The 16,292-nt window shown below is 37.3% G+C and overlaps 1 protein-coding gene across 2 annotated transcripts in view; it reads right to left on the bottom strand.

Annotated features, from left to right (window-relative positions):
- Positions 1–9,347: 9,347 nt before the first annotated feature.
- Positions 9,348–16,292, bottom strand: part of tnfrsfa (tumor necrosis factor receptor superfamily, member a) — a 39,072-nt gene continuing 32,127 nt past the window's right edge. The window contains exons 4-10 of one of the 2 annotated variants that reach the window (XM_041810807.1): positions 13,604–13,715; positions 13,318–13,451; positions 13,114–13,236; positions 12,985–13,031; positions 12,575–12,856; positions 12,438–12,474; positions 9,348–11,253 (exon numbers count right to left, since the gene is read on the bottom strand). In XM_041810807.1, the coding sequence (XP_041666741.1) occupies positions 10,952–11,253; positions 12,438–12,474; positions 12,575–12,856; positions 12,985–13,031; positions 13,114–13,236; positions 13,318–13,451; positions 13,604–13,715 (1,037 nt within the window). In that variant the 3' untranslated portion in view covers positions 9,348–10,951. The remainder of the gene's footprint in view (positions 11,254–12,437; positions 12,475–12,574; positions 12,857–12,984; positions 13,032–13,113; positions 13,237–13,317; positions 13,452–13,603; positions 13,716–16,292) is intronic. The other variant, XM_041810808.1, reaches the window with a different exon arrangement.

Here is a 16,292-nt window from a genome sequence, read left to right as displayed (position 1 = left end):
TTAATCGGAGCTGGGCTACATCCCTTTTTAAAACAAGTGCAAAAAGGGTCACACCGAAAGCCCATCTCAGCTGAAAAGTTGTTTGTACTCATCTCCTGAGTGGCCTTGGCAGCAATTTTACATGAAGCTTCACTATTAACAATCTAAGGCAGCAGCGGCCTACACAAGAGTAGTGCATGCGCACTACATCATTTGTCGCTCTGATAGCCCGTCATGAAAGTGACGGACAGAACCTTCCTCCAATCACCTTCTGAAGATTTTCTGAAGAGTCCAGCCCTTTCCAAACACTTCCTATGGGAGCCTTCCCAGATGACTGTGAAATATATTTAGTTGATCTGGCATGTCAGGTTAGCTTTTTCCTGCTGACAGGGCTTTAAGTTTTAAACTTTAAGGGTCCTTCAATTTTCAACCCACAGATATTAAGGACAGCACATTTACAAACCCCATACACTAATCACTCTGCCAGAACACACAATTCAGTCTGGCTTTTCAACAGGCATCCCAGGTAGCTGCGGCCAGCCGTATAGCTTACTAGGCTTTAACCTAGGCTTGATGAGTGAGAGCCGCCTTGTGGGGAGAATTTACATCTTCTGCATTTCACACTGATGTCAGGCAACCAGCCATCAGACCCCTGATAAAAAAAACCCTAATCACAGTGTCGTTAAACTTATCATTATCAGCCATTATATGCACATAAGGATTTCTTACTTGGTAAACTGACTGACTCTACAAGATAATTTTATTTCCAAATAAATCTTTAAAAACCAGTGAGAGCAGCAGCAGAATTCAATAAACTGGCCCTGTGAATTTAAAAGACTTTCTTTTTAAAAGAGCTAGAAGTCAAGCAAAATCCTGCCTATAGGCGAATATTTTCCTGTCTGATTACATCCTAATTATATTTCCTTATAGCTGAATAATCTGATACCAAGTAAATACAGTCTTTAAAGAACTTCACAGCATGATGGTGCAAAGTTGGTTTGCAGAGTGTGGCTAAAGTTAGCAGTGCAAGCACTGGCAGCATTTGAGCCTCCTTTCAGGTTAACATCCATATTTCTATGTTGCACATTCTCAGTTTAACCTGACAGAGCTTTAGACAACTCTATCCCCATTTTCTAGATGAAATTAGAGCTGAACTGTAATGTTTGTATTACATGCTATCAGTGCTATAATTTAGCATTAGCATTGGTGCTAGTGTCCTGGCTAACAGTTACTTTATTTTGGAGCTGAGAAGTGTATCAAACTTATAATGTCGAAAGAATTTATTCGTGACACTTTGCACGTTTTATCATTTTTGTGCAATTTGCACCCATTTTTGCCACTTTACACCAACTTTACCACCACATTTTAACCTGTTTCCTCACTTTTCCCAATTTTTGCCAGTGATGATGACACATTTTTGTCACTTAACACCCATTTCTGCCACTTCTTCAACCCATTTCACCACATTTTCTGCCCACTGCCTCCACTTCAAAGCCATGTTTGTCGCTTTTAATCACATTCCACCACCTTTTCTGCCCATTTTTGCCAATTTTAAACAAATTCTTGCCATTTCCTGGCTCTTTTTTTACCTCTTTCAACCCATTATTGCCACTATTAACAACTGTTCACCACGTTTTATGCCGCTGTTTGCCCATTTTAATCAAATTCCACCATTTTTTTAATGCCCATTTCTGCTGCTTTCTGCCGATTTTTCTGCCTCACTTAACCCATATTACTAGTTTAAACCAATTTCTCCCACTTTTTAATTATATTTCACTACTTTTATCAACCATTTTTGCCAATTTCAAGCTGACATTGCCCCTTTTAATCACTTTTATGCCCATTTGTGCCACTTGTCATCCATTTTGCCAAATCCATCTAGCTGAACCCATTTCTGCTAATTTTAATTTACCATTTCACAAAAAATTCTGACAATTTCTGCCTTTTTGAACCCATTTAAGCCATTTTTAAACCATTTCAATTTCTGTTTCTGAGAAAAGGCATTTACATTTTCATGATGGCTTTACCGATACAAAATAATGAAAGAGTAACTTTAAAATGGACCATAATTTTGCTGTCTTTTTTTTTGTGGCCCCCAGTTTGGCTGAGCCCCAGAAAGCTTACCCCCCCTTATGAACGGCCTTGCCAACACAAACCACAAAGGCAGGTTTTCAGGTATTCATTTTCTCAGAAACATGGGTACACTTGAGGTCAAGTGTACTCAGATCCAGGCCTGGGTCTCTAAAGTGAAACAACACTAAAGTGCATGCTATTTCCCCAAAGTTTGACCCGATTCTTGAAATGCAAAGTGATAATCAAACCCTCTAGTTTTTCCATCTGGTGTGACACTTATAGAGTCTTTGGTATATTCCTTATCCTTGCATACAGTGATGAAGATTCTCCTCCACAGATCCATGACAACATGCCACCATGCAGAGGATTAATCCATCGCACTGAGGCCGGATGGAAATACTGTATGGAGAGATATTCAAGAGCTGGATCAAAGATGTTTTCCTCAGGGGAACCCACGGGTGCATTTAAGGAAAGAGAAGAGCAGCAGAAAGCACCGCCATCCATCAGAGAGCACAAAGACACTGACGATGATGAATACGATCACTTCTATTATTTTGATGGAGTGCTGAAAAGGGTTCAAAATAATTTTTACCCCTCTTACCAGAGACAAAGGCGGAGAGAAAGGAGGCGTGATAACACAAAGACGAATGTTTTCACAGAGAGAGAAAAAGACGAGACTTATGGAAATCTGCTCAGTTATATCAGACGGTTTAGTTCAAGGAAGAGGACAGTCATTCCAAATGATCACACGCGGAGGATTTGAGGCAGAAATGAGCTTTTCGCAAGGACATTAAGATTGCAAAATGAATTAAATATGCAAAATACAGAAAGAAAAAAGAGTGGTGTGCAACTAAGGACCGTTATATAGAAGTTTTATTGCACAAACAGATGAATAAATGGGCGACTATGCAGGAAATATAAGAGGGACTTCAATATTTCCTTATCTAAAAGTGGCATCTTGGTTGTAAAAGTGCTGACTGTGCAGAAACTTTGAGACTTAATGTTCTCATTTTGTCTTGGATAGAAGGGAAAATAATGGAGGACTTTTGTAGAGTACTGCATCAAGCTTTGCCTTTCTTTTTTTTGGAAGCCAGAAGAAGACATAAATTCATACATTTTATTTACTTAATTTTCCTTCGAATATGAGAGATTTCCAGTTTCCCCCCTGAGATCCAAAAACCATAAAATATGACTGTTTCATGAGATTTAGGCTTTTTTCCCAGTTCTCTCGGGATACAAAGCGGTTTTTTTTCCCATTTTAATAGATTAATTTATCTCATTATCTTTTGTTTTCCCATGATATTAGGATCATTTTAAGATCAGAACTGTAACTTGGTGCTTATATTCTCCCTTGAGGTATAAAATCACCAAACAGTAAAGGCAGAGGTGGGTCAAGAAAAGGGGCTGGAGTGTGGTTTTTGTGGGGTGATTCATTAAAATCTTATGAGAATGGGATAAACAAGAGGCTCAATGACCCTGGCCTTGAGCCTGAGATGTTTTTGCAGAGTTTAGAGAAAATCTTGCAAAATATTCTTGAGCTATAATGTTCACCAGAATGGCCTGAATGGACGGGAGAACATACCGCCTCCAGCCTTGGCTGTCACCGGGCAGAGGCATAACAATAATCTGGTCAGTGACCACAACAAGACATGCTGCCATCACCCATGCTAATGATGTAAAACGAGGCCTTTTCTGTGTTTCATTTGTGCATTTTGGGCTCTCTGGATGCAAAATAAAAAAAAGTCTAGTTCTCAAGAATAGAATAAGAAATGACTCCTTATGCTGACACATGTAAGTCAATCAGGCTTGCACATCTGGACACAGCAATTTCACTCCATTTTTCTCAAGTCCAGCCACAAATTCTCTATTGGATTGAGATCTAGGCGTTGACTCAGTCTCTCCAGAACATTCACCTTGTTGTCTTTAAACCATTTCTGTGCAGCTTTCGCTGTATGCTTCAAGGCATCATCTTGCTTTGAAATAAATCTTCTCCAAAGCTGAAGTTCTCTTGCAGACTGAATAGGATTGCCCTTCCTATATTAATATATATTATATATTATTATATATTATTATATTATATATTATTTCCTATATTCCTATTAATTTTACTCTCTACCTTTACGAGCCTTCCAGGGCCAGCTGCTGAGAAGCACCCCCACAGCATGATGCTGCCACCATCATGCCTCACAGTTGGCCAACCATAGCGTCTTGTCTGATGGCGAAAAAGCACCGTTTTGGTCTGATCACCCAAAGAACTTTCTTCCTCTTGACCATGAAGTCTCCCACATGCCTTTTGGCGAACTATTGGAATCTCAGTTTTCCTTAACAGTGGCTTTCTCTTTGCCACTCTCCCATAAAGCTTTGACTGGTGAAGAACCCCGGCAACACCTGTCTCTCCCATCTCAGAGTAGTCACATTTGTCTTGGTGGCCTCTCTCACTAGTCTCCTTCTTGCACACTCACTCAGTTTGTGAGGACGGTCTGATCTAGGCAGATTTACACATGTGACATAATTCTTCCATTTGTTGATGATGGATTTAACTGAACTCTGGGGGATGTTCAGAGCCTTGGAAATGTTTTTGTATCCATCCCCTGACTTAAACGTTTCAATAATCTTTTCTCTGAGTTGCTTGGAGTGTTCTTTTGTCTATATGGTGTAATGGTAGCCAGGAATACTGATTAACCTGTGACTGGACCTTCTCTCTGTTGAATTAGGTCTGTCACGTTAAAGGGGGTGAATTTTTAGACAGTCACTTATTTTTCATACTTTTATACAACTGACATTAGTTTATAGAAATCTGGTTTTACTTTGACATCAATTTGTTTTTTTGTTTTTGTTTTTGCAATTTTTTCTGTCAAAAACCCCAAATTATCTTGACCATGATTGACTTATAAAATCAATAAAAGGGTAAAATATACATGGGTGAATACCTTTTACAGGCTCTATATATACAACATGATTGTGTGGATGTTTGTATTAGAAATTCAGTTTGAAACTCCACAAAGGCATCTAGTAAAGAACTCACATTTCTATAGTTTTATGAGAATGTAACAGTGCATTAAAAAGCATGATATGTTCCTTAATATTTTGAAAATATAAACTGTTATATCACAATCAGCTACAGCAGTGGTTCTCAACTTTGGGGGGGGGGGGTGCGACACACTGAGAGGGGTCTCCAGATGCCTTAAAGAAACTACGAATTTTTTTTAAATTAAACTGTTGCCACTTTAAACCAATTTTGCCAAATCCTAACCTATTTTCATCACTTTTTCCTACCAATTTTGCCACATTTTTTGCCACTCAAAACCCATTTTTGTCACATTTTAAACCCCTTTCACCACTTTTTTTTCTGCCTGTTTTTACCAATTCTAAACCAATTCTTGCCACTTTGTGCCTATTGTTGGCTCTGTTGACACGTTATTGCCACTATTAACCCCTCTTTACCACTTTTTATGCCCTTTTTGACCACATTTCATTATTTGATATCGTTTTTTTCCACTTTAAACCATGTCAGCCAATTTCTGCCTCAGTAAACCCTTTTATGCCAGTTTATAGCAATTTTTTATCCTAAGTAACCACATTTCCACCTATTTTTTGCCACTTTAAAGCCATTTCAGCCACTTTTTATCCTCTTTTACCACTTAATATGCCAGTTTTTGCACTTTAACTTATTTTTGCCATTTTTTGGTGATTTTTTTGCCACTTAAATTTATCTTTGTACACTTCTAAACCATTTCTGCTACTTTTAAAATCCAATTTCACCAGGTTATCCACAATTGTTACCATTATTAACCCTTTTTAATTATGTGTTTAGGAAAAGGGATTTGTATTTTTAAGAGGACTACCTACTACCCAGATGAATAAAAAAGATTTTTTGTTTCTTTGATAAGAGTGGTTATTGTTCAGGTTAAATATAAGTTATGGATACCACAGCTTAACTTTACAATGGACCAAGATTTTGCTGACCCCCAGTTTGGCTGGGCCCCAGAAAGCTCTCCCATTTATCCCCCCTCATGGGTGACCTTGTCTGCACATGACTATTCTTGAATGTTCATGGCTGTGTTCAACCACCTTCAGAGGTTGAGAAGCCCTGAGATACTTCAACTTCTGGAGTCACGTGACTTTTAAGTTTTAAAGTTAACATTTCTGTAAGATTTGAAAAATTCAGTGCAACAAAGAGAAGGGTCCTGAGTTTAAACTTGTGAAATTAATGGTGGACAAGTGTATCATCAGCATATCAATGATTGTTTTAATGCCAAAAACCAAGAAAACGCCAGAAATATCAAAGACTCTAAACACAGTGATCTGTACAAAACATTTATTTAAATTTACATACAAACAGCTTTGACATATCTGCATAATTTATATCTGAAATCCATGACAAGCAAACAATAACTAAAGAGGGAAATGGCTTTAAGGCAACGCAGAGTAGAAAGTTTTTACAAAAGTGACAAAACGTTATTTGAACAGCTCAGGACTTGCAATGAAATATGTAAAGAAAAACTCAGAACATGTTAAAAAAGAGACAAACAGAGTGAACAAAACATGCACTGAAGCTGAGAAAGTCTTAACAGTTTAGAAACGGTTTAGTGAGTGAGAGAGGGTTGTACAGCATCCCTAGAAACTGATGCAGGCTGTAGTTTCATTGTCTGTCAGTAGATGGCAGTGCCGGCACTGTTGCATCACTCTTCAGCAATTATATATAACTCTGTAACTCTTTCCTTTATATACAGGAGACTGCAGGAAAATGGGCAAAAAATGGCACAAAACGATCAACGAACACCTCTCCTTTGTGCTTCAATCCTCACTATAATCACTCTGCTTTGTTAAAGGAGCTGCATATATACATATACACTTTGTGAGGCTTTTTAATCAACACTTTTATATACAAGGGACAAGATAAGGGGGATAAATTTGAGCTTTTTCTTCTTTTAAATCCAGAAAAACTGTTTCCTTCATCTTGTCAGAGTCTAACCAAGAGAAAACAATCTGTACCAGCACCCAAAGGACGATTTGGTCGCTTGGCTTTCTATAATAACAGGTAAATGCTCCAACGTCATCTCTACTTCGATTTGAATGGACTAAGTCTGCATTTAGCATCATGAAAGCTTCAACACTGAAGAAATGGCACACGTAACATTGACAGTGTGTACACAGAGTGCTACACTTAAAACAAGAGTTCATTCATTACTAGTTTCAACCACACCTTGAAAGATTGGATGTCAGTCATGTCCCCCGAGGCTTGTTCTCCTACAGGGTTGTTGCTTTTGGCAATGGTATAAATAATGACAGTTAATTATTACTCATTACAATAAATATGACAATAAATAAAAAATGACCTTGACTTTTGCTGGAAATATGGAAACATGGCGCTGAAGCTTTAACAGTTACTCTGACAGAAACAGCTTGTGAATATCCTTCTATAATAAGCCTGTTAAGAGGGAAAACATCATTCCAATTAAACCTTTTGTTGGCTCTGATTGGCCCACCAATCAGAGAGCCCCCTCTCTGCTGCTGCTGGGTTAGTTCCAGTTAGGAAAACTCTTGCCTGGGGCAAACCTTTTTCAGCTGAATTTGTGACATTAATTTCATGACATATTATAATCCAGGAGTATTTTTAATTGCATATCCTAAACACTAACTATCAATACTGTCTTCTTTGGATTTAGCCATACTGGTATTCTAACCATTGACAATCACAAAGAATACCTAAATACGCTTGAAGGTGGGAGAAAATTTTTTAAGAGCTGTTATCCAGTAAGATTTCTAATTGTAATAAATTTCACAATTTCTATAGCAAATGGTTAATAATCTCCTTTGTGCTATGTTTTGAAAATTCCACTATTTTGCATTAATAAGTGTTCTTATTTTGTATTTTTGTACAACTCAGGTTAGGTTATTGACTTTCTGTTTGGATACCTTTTTTTAATTGTGACAGGGTACAGGGAACTTTGGGCATGGAAAAAGAAACTTACTATGCATTGTAAGGGAAACTTAAAGGAAGGTTTAAAAAGTAAACACTTGTCCACTGAGCTGTCTGGGAGTTTTTCAAAGTAAAATGAGACATTAAGACTGCATGGAGACACTGCAGTGGGTTATCTGAAGTGTGCTATAAGGGACAATAAAGCATGCCATCAGTGCGACTGAAAAAGTGAATTCACATATTACGGATCTCAATTTCATCACGATTAATGCATTAATGCCTACAGCCCTAGTTTCTAAAGATAAACTGCCAGTAATATTGATGTTGCTATTCTGTATCTTAAGGTAGCTGGTTTTATTGTTAACTTACATCTGGGAAACCTTGCCCAAATGTTCCAAATGCATAGGCATACATACAGCCCTTAATATTTATTACATGGATGCTGGAAGTGATTATAGTTCTTAAACTTCACCGGTAAACAAGGTTACATTAGGACAAAAGATCAGGTTGTGTTTTGTCTCTACTTCCTCTCCCTCCGGGCACAGTGGTGTGCTTTTTCTCTCTTGCTTCATAATAAACAGGCTGGGTCTAGTAAATCTGTATTAATATCTGAAATCTCCATGGCAGAAACTTGTCATACTGCTCTGTCTGGAAGGATAATGAACCGTGCATGCGGGCAACTCTGTCCAGCTTTGAGTTTAGTTTAGGGCATTTCATTTAATTTCTCATCGTTGAGAAAGATTTAGGGCATTTTTTTAAACTGTATTTTAGATCACGTTACAACAGCCTGTTACATTTTCACTACTGGACAGATCACAGTGTTATCACATGACATAAAAGTATGAGTGTGTTTTAATGTGCGTCTTTCTGACCCTTTATTCATTTGACAAATTAGCCCGACATAATCAGCAGGAGTTTGGCCATCACTTTTATAGCATGCTCAAACACAGGCAGTGGTGCTGCTGCTGGAAACTCACACTCGCTTTTAAGGCATTTGCTATGAAGATGCACAAATTTGAAGGTAGGTTCTTTTAATGAAGGTAACAAAAGCAATACTAAGGCCATTTTAAAATTCCCCGGAGATATGGTGCACATACAGGACGTTACTTTTTGGCTTTCTTACAAGATAGTAATAAGTTATGCTATTGGAATTTTTTGGATAATAGCCCAAACTTCTGTAGTAGTTAATAAATTTCTAGGCATGTCGGGGGAAATTGCTTTAAAATTGTGAGGAAATTTCATAAGGATTTTTGGGGATATGTGTGTTTATTTTGAAGTATTTTATTTGAGATATTAGAGGGATTTGCTCCTAAATTTTAAGGTGTTTACGTGTGAAATTTGGGGATTTATTTGTAGATATTTGGGATTTTGATTAGAATTTTTGGGGGAGGGATTATCTATTGACATTGACATTCTATATATCCATATGAATTCATTTGTAAATTCTCTGTAATTTGGCTGGAATTTACTTTGAAATATAATAGAAAACTTCATGGATTTTTTTGTTAAATTTGTATTTCAGTCTTTAGGCCTGTTCAGAAATTTTGACTAAAACATTTGAGAAATATTTTAGGATTTTTTAGGACATTTTTCAAGACCTCTGGAACATTTTTTTTTTTTTTTTCAAATTTAGTTCATACTTGGCCTGAATACGTTCTTGAGGTCCACCATCAGAAAAATGACAACAATTTTTTTTTCCCGCTTTTAAAAACATACTTTTTTTGGTGAAAATTTTTACCTCCAAGTAAAGAAATAATCATTCTGTTTTCTGTAATACTTTTCTGTTATACTTCTAAAAAAAAACAAAACTAGAAACGCTTTCCAAGTGAAAGCTTGGGTCTCAGGAGGTTAATACCATCCAATCCTACTTATAACTTTACAGAATTAAAATAAGGCAGGTAGATGCGTAAAATGCATCTCTTTTGTCTCCTTTAGCAGAGTAAACACTGTTATTGTACAGTGGGAGAACATCTAATGTTAGTTGACATGACTAGCATTAGACAAGGACAAATTTTTAAACAATAAATTTGAGTTTTTGAAGATTCTGAGTTGTCCTCATGCATCCTAACAGCATCTATGTCTTTATCTTTCATTGAGGCAGGGCTGTAAAGGATCAAATCAACTGACTGTCCGAGCTAGTCAAACTGCAGGGTAATTTCTGATGTTTCAAATGAAAGGCTGCCCAGTGACAGGAGATTTTGTCTAACCTGCTAACAGTAACCCAGGAGAGTGGGGCTTGAAAAAAGGTCAACTGTGACGTTTTTTAACACTACACTCCATGAAACCACCATAAAATTTTGATCTACTATATTTAAATGATCAAAAGGCACTGAGGAGGCAAAGTTTTTGATTTAAAGGCTAGACTTTGACCACTTATAATATTTTTTCATTTCCTTAACCAGGAAAATGTTCATGAACTCTTTGATACATACAAACAACAACTAAAGCATGATTGTAGTTTAACATCCTACATGTGCCAGAGGTCAGTGCACCAGTATTTGTGGCATCCTTAATGCCACTCCTACAAACCAGTGTATATTTTTGTCTCCAGGTTAGTGTTAAATGATCTGGTAGAAACCCAGATGACTGACACACGACTGGAGACGTCTAAGCTTTCAGTACTTGGCTGCGTGTTGGCCTGTTAGCTTAAACACGCAGCTGTTACTGCATTTGGACACCTTCATGTTATTGTGCTATTTTTTGAAACATTTTCATTTTTGTCATAAAATCAGAAAGAAAATGCAATCTTCAATCTCATTTTTACACCACCACATTTGGCAAGTAGTCAGCATCCTTGAGCTTAGATAGATCCGGCTCGGCCTTCCCCTTTTTGTGTTTTTCTTTTTGGAACTACTGGCTTCGGAAAACATGGCTGCTCAGCCACAAAGAGGTAAGCCTGTTCGTCAGACACAACGTCCACCTTTTAGTGTCTATGTGCTTTTCTTGCATTAAGTACTTTTTTGATCGCTCCGTCCCTCACGGTGTGTCTGCGTGCTTGTAGAAGCCTTTCTGCAGAGCAGCTGAGGCGATGCTCTCGGCCGAGCGTCGCTGGTCCATATTGAGCAGAGCGTCAAGCAGGTCGTTGATGTCGGCTTTCAGTCCCTGCCTCTGCATCCAGTTCTTCAGCAGTTCGTACACTTTGTCACTGGGGGCGCCGTTCTCCGCGATCCGAATGTGGTTGTCGCTGACTCCAATTGACCTGAAGAATTTGTTGTGGATCCGAACGTCTAGGTACTCGTCGAACAGGTCAAAGCTCTTCTTTAGGGATTTCTCAGACCCTAGAAATATGAAGACAAAGAAAATTAAGATTATGAGAGACTAATAGCACAGTTGAAGGTCCTTAATCCTTGACGAAATCAATCAATAATTATATCCTCTAAAACTGCATTTCCTGTTTTACTTCATTTGCTACATTTAACAATACCAGTCCTCCATAGTTTATTGTATATTTCTATTGTTAATCTAAGACTTTATTTGAATATCATACTTTATTGTTCCAGCAAATAACTCAGATATTTCTACCATTATAACTGTCATTGTTGATATAAATCTGCTACAAAATCCAACATTCTCTTAACACTTTGAAAAACATGCAATAAAGGAAAATAAATGAGTAAAAAACATAAATATTAAAAATAATGCTATATATAACGACGAAGAAAAAATATATTTTTATGGCAAAAAATATAAGAATAAACACTGAAGCGTTAATCACATGACAACACGTTAAGACAGAAAAAGATTAATAGTAATTGTATGATCACAATTATCTGGTTTTATAACAGTGGGGAGCAAAAATCATGATTAAATTTGAAACTTGATTAACTGCACAGCCTTAATGGTGTGTATTTTTTTTTAAGGAAAATGCCTGCATACTAATTAATGTGGCTTAAATATTTAAATAGCCAATATAAAACTTTTTAAGAGTAAAGGATTTCTTGGAAGTCTTTGTAATGGACTGGGAAAACTTCCTTAAAACTGTGTGAAACACACCATACAAATCATGTGACATTTGTTCCTATGACACAGTAAATTAGTTGTCCCTGCATGTGTAAATGATCAGTTCATTTCACTACATTTTTCCTCCAGGCCATGTATACAGTATGTAGAAATCTAATTATATGATCATACAAACCAGTTAAGTGTGATTTTCTTTACTTTATCATGAGAGAAAAAAAAAAAAACAGCGGCATAGATTGGACCAGCACCCCCTCCCCTGAAGGCTTAAGGCCTGACTGTCATGGGATTATTAATCTATCAGGCAGCTAATGTGAGATCTGGATGAATGCTGTTGATTTGATTTCCCTGTGGACTGATGTGAACTGTGGTGAACGGAGCTGTTTTTCTGTGTGCAGCGAGCTTCCTTTCAGGGCACATCAAGTGGCATGAAAAATTCATGAAATTAGTAAAAGAGTGTCTTGTTGAGAGGGGAGATCTCCCACTCCCACAGCAGAAGTCTTACCTAGAAGTGGCAGCAATCGATGTCGCAGAGGATCATCCTGGAGCACAAGAGGAATACAAACAGACGGGGGTTAAAATGTGATCAGTTAAATACAAAAATGACAAGGGAGAGTGAGGTTTTTACATGTTTTTCCTCACCATGTCTGCAGGTGGCAGCCTGACAGCAGTGGGGCTCTGGTGGGGGGTGTTACCAGAGGAAGCAGCAGTGGGCAGGGCTGACAGGCTGGTTTGAGAGGAGCTGGTGGTGTTGGGCAAACTGTCTCCAAGTCCTCGGTCTTCGTCTTCCAGGGGTGGGGAGGCCTTGGTCAGCCCCGACTGGGTCTCCTGCAGCAGCGGCCGTGACTCAGGGCGGGGCTCCTCCCCCTCCAGGCCGGCGTTCTGATTGTTCTGTCGCTCCTCAGCTGTGGATCCGCTCTCGTCCTGAATACAGGAAAAATGGAGTGAGACGCTGCTCCACAGATAATCTACTGCTGACGGATAACATGTGAGACTAATGGATTATGAGGCCTTTAAACACTACACAACATGAACACGAAACAAGTACTCACTATGGGAATCTTCACGATTTCACTGGAATCACAGCTGCTCTTTAAACCTGTTTGAAAGCACACAAATAGCATTAGGAGCACACTCTTAACAAGCAGAGCAGCATTTCAAATGTGCAGTAAGAAACTCACATGGTACTTCACATGACCGCTGTTTGATGATAAACCACCACGCAGCCAGGCCGACACCAATGCAGATGAGGATCAACAGGGAGATGCATACAGGGAGGACTGGGGACAAAACATAGGAAAAATCTGGGAAAATTAGGCATTCAGATTCATATGATTTCCAATTTTCAGCAGACAGTTATAGATGAAACTTCGGAGTATACTTACCAACATCATTTGGAGAACTTGTGGCTGACGTGGGGAGGGCTGGAACGCTTTCAGTAGGGGACGGATTCAGTTTTTGACACACTGTGTTTGAGAAAGGGGTGCACTTTTTCACCTCCTCCTCCCCTGGTTTACACCTTGAAATTAGAAAGGACATAAATAATCAGTCAGATTAAACCAGAGGAAAAAGAGATAAATAAACCACCCTAATGATAGTTGCAGCCATGTCTGGTTATAGTTATAAAGTAGAAATGAAAGTTAAGCTCAGGAACAATGGAGATAAACTTACTTGGCACAGCGTTTGCAGACTTCACAGGCCTGTTCAGGGACACAGAAGGTTCCTCGTCTGCACTGACACTTGGTGTCTGTAGTTGTGGTGCAGGACTCAGTTTCAGTCTCATCTGTGGACAATTAAGAGAGATTAAATCAAAGATAAATCAAAGATTAGAAGATTATGACATTTAAAGACAACGATAGAAATAAAAGTACTTAGAATATGTGGAAATAGTAGGAAAAACACAAATCTACTCATTTTATTTTCCTATAAAAACATATTACATGAAAAAATACTCAGATGTAAAAACATACGTTATGGTTAGTCAGATGGTCATGTAATGTTTATTTTAAGTTTTGATGACCTGTTAAATGTTTTTCATTCAATTTTAAGTTACTTGTTTTATATAATTTCCATAAAACTGTGTAAGACGGTTTCCAAGTCTGAGATTATGTCATGAGATGTCTCATTTTGTCAAAAAACATTCAGTGTATGTGTAGCAAGAAGCAAGAAAGAATTCATATGTAGGAGGATGGAAAATGACAGCTTATCAACTTAAATTGTGTCTATTTATTCACAAACACAGATACATTGACAGAAAAAAGGCAATGATGGACTATATATCTTTAAATATATAACTAAATGATAGTTATGATTAGATGTTCTCCATTCCCACTATTAAGACTTCCAGGGAAGATTATGTTTACCATGTCATCTATGGGATGTGGAGGAAGTTTTTATTAAATGCAAAAACACATTGTTCTAACAAATCCCATGAGACCCAGTATAAGATCATCCACAGACTACATGTGACCCCAGCTGTTTGATGTTAATGTGACCCTATGTGCTCATCATTACGTCAGAAATGTAAAAATAGCAGGGGCGCTTATGGTCAGCTTATGTGACCATGTCCTTAAACGACATGTTTTCAGCTATCAGTCCTAAGTAATATGACAAAGATAGTTGAGTTTGACATCCTTCTAAATCTGTATAATTTTGGAATTTCATTTTTGGACTTTATTTTTGACCTAAGGTACAGGGAAATCCTTCATGTAACTGTAAATGCTGCATGTGTTAAAATAATACAGATGCTGTCAGACAAAGAGCCCCTTGAAGAGTTTCTCTATTGCCTTCTGTTCATTTTTGGTTCATTTTATCACATTATTATCATCAAAAACACAAAGAGAGTAAATTATGTATATTTCCCTTGAATTGAAGGAGCAGTCCTCATGCATTTATTATCACACAGATTCTATGTAAACAACTTCAGTACAAAGTACAAGCCAAATATAAGGGTGTAATTAGAAAGAAAGCTTTAACACTAAGTAAACAAAGAAGTTAACAATCTGTGGGTTTACTTTTCAGAGAATGTGCAGAGCAGTTTATGTTGGGTTTAGAGTTACTTATAATAGATCTGTGACAATTGGCATGTGTTGACAGAGATTTCAGGTCACTGGAAGATGGTAAGAGCAATAGTATGTTGTTGCAGTCTCCTCTTCTTCAGTAGAATATGGCACCATTTTTAAACAGATGAAGATTTAAAGAAGCTGTAGAATTTCAGATGTGATCATAACTTAATCAGTAAGACAGCCTACACAGAAAAAGTGTGTAGAAAATGCTTTACAAAAGGCGGAATATTTGAAATGTTTACAGTGTGATTTGTAACAGATAATTTAGCATTTTGTTTTATTAGCTGAAGAGGACTTTGTAACGAAATCATAAGTTGTTTATTTCAAGTCTATGACTCATCCTTGTCCTAAATTAGGTCATACATGTAGTCAACTTTTCCACAGGTAAGAACATCACCTGTCTGAAATACAAAGTTCACAATCCGTCATCTCCTCGTAAACACTTCTTCACCTTCATGTGAAGCCGAAAAGGTGTGTTGATAAGATTTATTGGGAGAAGTTCTATTTATATCTGCCTCTACATTTCAAGTCTGTCTGTTAAAGGTTAATGATCCAAACTGACTGAAAGACAAAAGGGTATTCTTTGTTTTTATCTCCACCATGAAATCATTGTGTGTGTTGTCTTCATTTTAACAGCCATAATCACAGCTGCAACTTCTGCTAAGATCAAAAGGGGCATGACTGTATATAGTCAGACTTGATAGCTCAAGGCAACAAGATAGTCCTAACAAAAACACAAGGCTGTATTGTTGGTATATTTATCTGCAGTACAACAAAATATATGTCTTCTCTCTCTGTGTTCAGTCAATTAACTTTCAGCTTTATTTAAACAACTACAGAAAGAATATAGAAGCGGATCTATGATCACATCTTAGCATGTTAAAAGATTTTTCTTTAATTACTGAGGGAAAAAAGCGACTTTCACTCGTCATAAGTTATTATTAGAAGTTAAAAACAAGACCAAGAGGCGTCATTATTTATCAGTGCTAAAAACATGGTATATCTAAAATCATACTGTGATCAAATAATAATTAAAACATTAAGTTAATTCATTAATAATATATTGTAAAACTCTTATTTTCTTAAGAAAAATACATATGGTAAATTTGGATTTGCATTTAATTGTATTTAACTAATCACAAATTGTCTTACACTAAAAAGGGACTTTAATAATTTATGTAACCATATCAATCTGACAAAAATCTTACTAAATTGAGTCATGAAGCCAGACTAACACACCTAGATTATGTGGTTGTATAATAAAAAGCAACACTAAACACACAACCATTTAAGCT

This window comes from Cheilinus undulatus, linkage group 17, assembly GCF_018320785.1.
Source record: "Cheilinus undulatus linkage group 17, ASM1832078v1, whole genome shotgun sequence".
NCBI lineage: Eukaryota > Metazoa > Chordata > Actinopteri > Labriformes > Labridae > Cheilinus > Cheilinus undulatus.
This window is presented reverse-complemented; position numbering and strand designations above follow the sequence as displayed.